The following is an 8,071-nucleotide window of genomic DNA, read 5'->3' on the forward strand; positions in this document are numbered from 1 at the left end:
GTGTCCCCCCCCCCCCTCCCACCTCGCAGCTCACAGAGGAGACTCTCAGGACCAACCGGAGGGGCCTCAGGGCATATGTAGTTCCCTCCTGCTTGACGGGAGTCCCTGCCACGCCAAGCCATGCTGGCTTGAGGCTTGACGCTTGTTGGGACCTCAGCCTGAGGTCACAGAACAGGTGGTGGAGGCTGTTGTGAGAGCTCTGTGGGCTTTGGGGGCTGACAGGCCGGGCCTCCTTCCGGCAGGCATCCCTCAGGAGCTTTGTGGCCCTGGCTCAGTCCACTGCTCTCCAAAGGCTTTCTGAAGCTGTCTGTAAAGTCATATCCCGCCTCACAGGGTCGTTGGGAGGTTAAATGAGGAAAGGCGCAGCAAGGGCCCGCCACAGAATTCACAGAGCAAACGCGTCACCCCCTGTACGCGCACTGGTGGGGGCAGAACAGCTCACCCCCAGGAACAAGGGAGAAGTGGAGATCAGGAGTGTGAGACTCAAGCCCGCAGGCTTCAGAGGGAAAGGGCTGGGAACCAGAGGCCCGCGGACCTGCGTTCTTGCTACACGGCATTCCAGAATTCAGCCCCAGGGAAGGGCGGAAGAATGGGATCATGAAGCCAGTCAAGGCCTGGACCTGCTGGAAGGTCTCGGTCTCGGTCCCTCCTGACGAGTGTCCCTCCTCTACCTCCCTTCCTCCCCTCCCCAGAGCACAAGCTCCCCTACCCTCCTCCTTGCAAGACTCTTATTTGATGCTTTTAAACTTTTTTCTTTATTTAGACAGAAAAGACCAACTCTTTAAAAGTAAAATGCAATAAATAAATAAGTTAAGCATAGAGAAGTGTCTGAAACGGACTCCCCGTCTCCCCTCACCACTCCCTCCCCCCACCCGGTTCTTTCCCCTAAAACCTCTTCCTAAAGAAAATGATCAGGTAATAAACCCCTGTAGCCCTCCCCACACCCCTCCTCCCAAACACCCAATTACCCCCAAAGCAAAGGGAGAAATCAAGAGAGAGAAAAAATCCAAGGGAAACATTGTCTAAACTCCCAGAAAGAGAGCTGGCAGCGTCCGGGCCGGGCCGGGCTGGGTAACGCACGGGTGGTGGTATTTACACAGAGGGGACCAGCAGAGACTGTAAACATTTTTAGGGGTTCGGGGGAGGTCTTTTCCTCATGGAAGGAGAAGGGTCTCTGTGGCTGACTGGTGGAGAGGCAGCCCTCAGGGCCCCCCCACACCCTCCTCAGAGGGGCCCATGGGGGAGGCAGTGTTTTAGGGCCGGGAGCCCAGGGTCTGGGAATATCCTACCTCCAGCTGAGGGTGGCAGGCGGTGTGAGAGCCAGCTTCTGAGAAACCCCTAATGCGGGGAAGAGGCTGGGGCAAGGGTGAGGTGGGGGGCTTGTGGGAGGCCCCCGCTGCCCTCCCGGGGCCGCAGGCCCGCTGGTGGGGGACGCGAGTGTAAAAGCTGGGCACAGAAGGTCACCACAGGAGCCCCAGCAGAAGGCAGATACCCCTTCGGGCCTGTCCCTTGCTCCCTCACAAAGGCCAAAAGGGCACCTGGGAGGAAACAGGCCCTTCAGGAGGGGCGGGGTGGTGGGAGCGGGCCAGCGTCCTGTTCCCCCAGGGCTGTGAAGCAGCTTTTGCCCCAGAGCCCCCTGGAGGCCCTGGGCAGGTGTGCAGAGAGGGCTGGGGCCAGTCGCGGGGAGAGGGGTGCGGCGCCCCTTCCTCTGGTGTCTCCAGACCTGTGAAGGAAGGAGACAGGGGTGAAGCCGTGGGGGAGACAGAGCTGGTGCAGGTCACGGGCCCTGCAGGGGAAGAGGTAGCTGGGCTGGCTGGCGCAGCATAGGGTGGGGCTGCCTGGGGAAGGCAGGTCACCGGAAAGGCTTCGGTCCAGACGGAGCCCCCCAGCAGCTGGACAAGGGGCAGGGGTGGAGGAGACGGGAGGGAGAGGGCCCATGATACAGGAAACCAGAGGATACTCAGAAGGAGACAGTCACACAGCCCGTGAGAGAGAGAGGCTGGAAGATACGGTGACGGGGACTGGAGGGGACAAAGCCAAGGAGTGAGAGACAACAGGCAGGCAGGCAGAGATCGCGGAGAGAAAGGAGGAGAAGGGGCGGCAGACAGACACCTGGAGAAAGAGCAAGGTGGCCAGGCTAGGGCCCGGGGCTGGGCCTGGGGCTGGGGCTCCCCCAGCCCCTAGAGAGCGCTCTCATTCCTTTCCAGAAAGGAACAAAGAAAGCAAGAGAGAGATGCACAGAACACAGACCACAGTCACCAACCACTGTTGACCAAGCACGTCCCGCGAGCTGCCCCCGGCCCTGACCCTGGGCTGAGGGGCGCTTCCCTCCACGGCCCCCTCCCCGAATAACAAACAATCGGCTCCAAAGACAACACGCTCGTTCCATGCAACTTACAGGGGCCCGGAGCAGGGGTCCGGGGATGGGGGCTTCGGCCGACAATGGACACGGGCCCTGGGCTGGGGGGCCCCCGGGGTGGGGGGAGTTAAGCAGCCAGGATTGGGGGGAAAGGGGGAGAAACAGAAAACGTGGGTATTGTTCTTGGGTTGTGTTTTTTCAGGGGGTTGGTCCAAAGGAGATTAAACAAACACAAAAGTCCCCAAAGTTCACAGCTCTGCGGCTATGAGGCTGGGGTGGTGGTGGGCAAAGGGGTGGAGGGGACCCGTTCAGTGAAGTTCAGGCGCTGCGCCATTTTGTTCGGCCTCCTCCGCCTGAACGTGGGAGGCCTGAAGCTTGGCCGCCCCCCCCGTCTGTCCTGTGTACTCTGCGCTGTCCTGCGGGTCTATATTACCCGAGAGCCCAGAGTCTACACTGCCTGGGCCAGGACCCCGAGGGCCCGATGTCCCCGCCTCTCGGGAGAATAGAGATTCCAGGAGCCATGATTCTAGGACCCTCCAGTGCCTCACCCAGCCTCCTTGCCCCCCCATCTCTACTCCCCTAATTCCACTCCAACCCAGAGGAAAACCAGAAAGAGAGACACACAAACACATGGACACTGACCAGGCAAACAAGACCAGATGCTGAGGAAGACCTGGGCAGTAGACACAGATACAGACAGACTTGGCTCTCTCTGGGGTCACAGTGTGTGTGTGTGTGTGTGTGTGTGTGTGTGTGTGTGTGTGTGTGAGAGAGAGAGAGAGAGAGAGAGAGAGAGAGAATGACTCAGGTGATTGAAACACATCAGTGGAGGGAGCGATGATACCAGGTCTCTGCTTAAAGTGCCCGGTCGGGGTGGGGTGGGGGCAGGCATCCCTGAGGCTGAGGGAATGGGGGAGGAGGGTCTAAGGGAGGGCCCTGGTTTCAGTGTGCGGTAGCCGGAGCGGTCACAGGACAGGGGCAGGACCCACCTGGGGGCCCTCAGTAGGGCCGGTTGGCGTCCTTAGGCCGCTTTAGCTGGACTTTGAGGCGCTTCATGCCAATCTGGAAACCGTTCATGGCCTGGATGGCAGCCTGGGCACTGGCCGGATTGTCGAAACTCACAAAGCCTGAGATGAGAGGGGCATAAGGCCCGGTCCAACCTCGCCTCCCTCTCCTGTGCTCAGGGCCAGAGCCTGCTCTTTGGTTCCCCGGCACCCCGCTACTTCCTGCAGGGACCCCGAATGCCTGGAAGGCTGCCTGGCACATAGTAGGCATTTGATGAGCAGCTGCTAACCAATGGGCTGAGTGAATGAATGCGGCCCAGCCAGTCACGTGCACTAGGACAGTCTTTCTAGCACAGCCCTGCCTTAGCCCGGTTAACTCTGAACCTGCCCCTGGAAAACACCACCTCTGGCCCTGCCTGACTTCACAAGCAGGGAGGACAGCTCCCCTCTCCCCTGACACAGCCTTTCAGACATGAAGGCAAAACACTCCGCTTGCTAAGCCTTCCTTTTGAAAACCAAACATCCCGTTTCTGAGCCTCTCCTCCAGACCTGCTGGAGCATGAACTTGACCAGTGCTCCAGGGGAAAAGGCAAAGCCCTGGTTTTCAGAGGACGAGCCCGGCCTGGACGGAAGCTGGTATGGGATGTCGAGGGTGTAAGGACTGGCTCTTGACAACACCGGGACAATCCGGATCTCAAAGCTGGGGCCCACCACGACCCTGAATGCCTTCCGGTGTCCCATACCCTGTCCTCAGCCGGCGTTTGCCAAACACGTGCAGTATTTTAGGTCCGGGATCACCCCATCTTACCGAAACACTTGCTCTGGTTGGTGGCCCGGTCAACAAAGACTTTGGCTGAGATGACGTGGCCAAACGGGACAAACATCTGGAGGACCTCTGAGTCCGTGAACTCCTGGGGCAGGTGGTAGATGAAGATGTTGCAGCCGTCAGGGCCTGGGTGGCAGCAGAGACGGAGGAAGAGCTCAGTGAGGGGGGCACTGGTGGCAGGGGTCAGGGGAAAGCAGGCCGGGAAGGACCCTCCAGGCCCCGCCCCCCACCATGCAGGCCAGAGTGCCCAAGCCCCATCCCGCCACCTCTTCCCACAGGAGGGTCCAGGGCCAGGCTCTGAGCGGGCCCCAGGGGGTCCCCAGCCCAGTACTAGGGCACTTCCCCCGCCCCCCAGGTCGTGCCCCAGCCGCACCTTCCCTTTGCTGCTGCTGCTGCTGCTGTTGCTGCTGCTGCTGTTGCTGGGGAGGAGGAGGGGGCTGCTGGGCGACCAGGGCGGGGGGCTGTGGGAACGCGGGCGCAACCAGGCTGTAGGCTGCTGGGTAGGCTGCTGGGGTAGGAAAACGGAGACCACTAATGGGGTCCCGAGAGTCCCCTGGCTTCCAACGCACTCTGGCCAGCCCCGGGTCCCTCCCCCTCTCCCGTCGGGGGCCCTGTGCTCCTCACCTGTGTAGTGCTGCATGCCCGCGTAGGCCTGCTGCAGGGGGTCCACGGGGGCCGCGGGGCTCTGGGCTGGGGAGAGCAGCACCGGCGGGGGGGGGGGGGGGGGGGGGGGGGNCGGGCCGGATGGGACAGCGCGCCGACCCTCAGAGCCCGGAGCCTGTGACTGGCTGTGCAACCCCGGACTTCTCCAGGCCTCAGCTTCCCTGGCCGACAGCGGGAAGGGACACCCGGGCCCAGGGAGGAAAGAGGGGCAGAAAGCGCTCTATAACCCAGAGGCCTGTGTCCCCGCCGACTGCCAGCAGAGGGCGTGGTGGCTTGGATGGTTGCTGGGGACGGGTGAGCAGGCAGAGACCCCCACCTGGGTAGGGGTGAACCCCGTTGGGATACAGAGCATCGGGGGCAGGCTGCCCGGTGGGCTGGGTGGGCACCGGGCTGTAGCCGTTGACGCCCAGGGCGGCAGGGATTGCAGAGACAGGCGTGGCGGCCATGGCAGGAGGGGTGCTGGTTCCTGGGGATGGGGGGGGAAGCGACAGAGCAGAGCAGAGAGGCAGACACACAGGCACACAAGTGCAGAGAACCAGTCAGCAAGTCTGAGGCAGAAGGGAGGAGGCCAGACGCTCTCAGTCCTGAAGTCCCCTCCAGACAGACCCTGTCTCTGGCTCCCCAGAGCAGTACCTTGTGCCCACCCCCTCCCCACTCCTCCCCACCCCCTGTGGTAGCTCATCCGACTTGGCCCATTCACAGCAGGCCTTGCCCGACCTTACCTGAGGAGGGGGTGATGGGGGTGGCGATGAGGCCGTTGGCATTGATGGCGGCCATGTGTTGCATCTGCACGGCCGCCATGGTGGCCATGGGGCTGAGGTAGGCACTGTGAGCCGCCACCAGGGCCGCCTGCTGCTGCATCAGCTGGGGGAAGGGGACAGGAGAGCGGGTAGGTCCAGTGCCCGGCCTCTCTCCCCTCCCTACCCTGGGCCTTGGCACTGGGAGGGTGGGGGCAGGTCCCGGAGGCTGGGAGGAGACAGGGACGGGCCTGGCCCAGCACCAGGGGTCAGTGCTCACGGCCTGGGTGTAGGCGCTGTAGGCTCCGAACTGCAGGGCGATGGGGCTGAACATGCCCAGCTGGGTAGCCACCTGCTGCATCCGGCGGAGACCTCGCTCCTTCTCCGTGTCAGCAAACTTCACCACCAGGCTGGATGACGCACCCTGGGCGTGGGCCAGAGGCGTGCTCAGGGGGACAGAGTCGGCGGGGTCTCTTCTCCCCAGGGCCCTCAGCGCCCGGCCTCGGTTCCACCCCTCAAGGCTTGCCCGCTGGGAGGGCAACCATGACCCCTACCCCATGTGCTGGGAAGGGGAAGCCTCACATCTTAATGCCACCCTGCACTAAAGAAGAAGCCAAACCAAGAGCATTTGCGAGAACTGTTGTAAGAATCTTAGTCTGGAGTGCGGCTCTCTGTCCCATGCTGCGTCTGCTTGGCCGCGGTCCTGCTAAATGCTTGCCCTGCCTCTACAGGGGAAGTTTTAGAGTCAGCTAGCTCCATCTGAGGGGCTTGCTCTGCTGGAGTGGAGCAAGTGTCCAGACGCGCAGCCAGTGGGGTGGGGGCTAGGGGAAGGTGGGAGAGGAGATGGGAGTGCTGGAGGAGGCCAGAGAGGAGGGCAAGGCAGTGGAGTGGAGATGAGGGACGGGGGTAGGGGTCGGGGTGCTGTCATCTGAGCTGTGAATGTAAGTGGGGCGGGGGGCGCTCACTGGCAGAGTCCGGCTGCTGTGAAGGGTGTTGATGGCCGCCTGGGCCTCAGCATGGGTCTGGAACTTCACAAAGGCACAGCCTATGGATTCAAGAGAAATGAGGAGAGGGTGAGTGCCCCTCCCCGCAAGGGCCCCAGCAGCGACCCCCCCATCATTGCCCAGGAATCAGTGTGGGAGGGGCAGGAAGACCAGAGGGCCCCATTGGGGAACTGGTAGCGACTTGGTACCTTTGCTGGTGCCGTCTGGCCCCCGGAGCACCGTGCACTCGTCTATGGTCCCAAAAGGCTCGAACATCTTTCTGACGTCCTCATCTGTCTGCTGCTTCCCTAGCATCCCCACAAAGAGCTTCCGGTCTTCTGGGGGGTGGGGCACAGGAGGAGGGGCATGTGCAGGGCCTCCTGGCCGCCTTCCCAGCTCTACTTCCACTAGGGGCAGGGAGAAATCCTGCCCTTCTCGGACTTCAGCAGCTCCCTGGGGCTGCCAACGCTGCCCTCACCAAGGGATTAATGCTTCTAGCGTGTGACACTGGTGATGCTTGGGGCAATGGGGCACAGCTACACGGAGTGCTCGTTCCAGCTCCAGAGGACTTGCACTTGGCTCTGGGCTTCAGTGTTGCCATCTCTACAATGGGCTGGATCACATGCCCTCTGGCCACACTGACTTCAATCCCCACCTTGACTGGGAACCCTTCGGAATTCTCAGATTTTCTTCCTCCAGAGAGGCTGCGCCTCAGTTTCTCCAAGCCCCGGGCCTGCAAGTTGGTGGGGCCGGACTGAGTCCAAAGTCTAAAGGTACAGAACCTACCTCCTCGGCTCTCGCTGTCGGCTGGCTTGACCTGGATCGGCCTGTTCATCTAAAAGGAGAGAAGAGAAGGCAGCTGCTGGGGACCCCCTCTAAGCACCCCCAAGAGCCCTCCCCAAGCCAGGACCTGCAGAGAGGCTAGAGGGAGGAAACCCCAGGCCCTAAATTGCTGATAGGAAGGAAGGGATGGGCCTAATCTTGCTCAGGATTAGGACCCGAGCGGATTAGAGGCAGAGCAAGCTGAGGGTGTAGAGGAGGCTGGTCCTGGGCTGGCTCCAGGCTCCAGTGAGGACCCAGGTGACTTGGCCAGGGATAGGGATGCTCTCCTTCGGGGGCGAATGCAGCTGCCCAGAGGACCTGGGTCCTAAATCAGAGCCCGACCGAGGGGCCATCCAGCAAGGGCTGCCTCAATTTCACAAAGTAGGAGCAACAGAGGCCACTCCATCCAGCAGCCCCAAAGACTAGACTGAGGGACACCCCACAGATGTCCCGACTTCCTTCTGACCCCTGGAGGTGTGTCCGCCTCTCTCTCTGCCCCCCACACCCCTTGACCCCAGGGGGAAGGCACTCGGGCAGCACAAAGGGAGCAGATGCCCAGTCTCCGTGGCAACGGGAGAATGCGCGCCATGGCAACCGCCCACTCAGCCTGATTTATCCCTCCCGTCGCCCTGGCGACCGTGGTGACGTCATCACTTCTGCTGCTCCCCACACCCAGA

General features: G+C 61.9%; 1 protein-coding gene across 6 annotated transcripts in view; it reads right to left on the reverse strand.

Annotated features, from left to right (window-relative positions):
* Positions 1–951: 951 nt before the first annotated feature.
* CELF3 (CUGBP Elav-like family member 3) overlaps positions 952–8,071 on the reverse strand; it is a 13,706-nt gene continuing 6,586 nt past the window's right edge. For 2 of the 6 annotated variants that reach the window (XM_077772545.1, XM_077772548.1), the window contains 11 exons: positions 7,359–7,407; positions 6,782–6,910; positions 6,555–6,634; positions 5,870–6,013; positions 5,575–5,716; positions 5,169–5,318; positions 4,814–4,879; positions 4,563–4,697; positions 4,172–4,315; positions 3,349–3,486; positions 952–1,723 (listed from right to left, as the gene is read on the reverse strand). In XM_077772545.1, coding sequence (XP_077628671.1) covers positions 3,359–3,486; positions 4,172–4,315; positions 4,563–4,697; positions 4,814–4,879; positions 5,169–5,318; positions 5,575–5,716; positions 5,870–6,013; positions 6,555–6,634; positions 6,782–6,910; positions 7,359–7,407 — 1,167 coding nt within the window. In that variant the 3' untranslated portion in view covers positions 952–1,723; positions 3,349–3,358. Of the gene's footprint in view, positions 1,724–3,348; positions 3,487–4,171; positions 4,316–4,562; positions 4,698–4,813; positions 4,880–5,168; positions 5,319–5,574; positions 5,717–5,869; positions 6,014–6,554; positions 6,635–6,781; positions 6,911–7,358; positions 7,408–7,712; positions 7,753–7,860; positions 7,908–8,071 lie in introns of those variants that run through there. The other 4 variants (XM_077772550.1, XM_077772549.1, XM_077772546.1 and 1 more) reach the window with 4 other exon arrangements.

Source organism: Crocuta crocuta, unplaced genomic scaffold (genome assembly GCF_008692635.1).
Source record: "Crocuta crocuta isolate KB4526 unplaced genomic scaffold, BGI_CrCroc_1.0 scaffold415, whole genome shotgun sequence".
Lineage (NCBI taxonomy): Eukaryota > Metazoa > Chordata > Mammalia > Carnivora > Hyaenidae > Crocuta > Crocuta crocuta.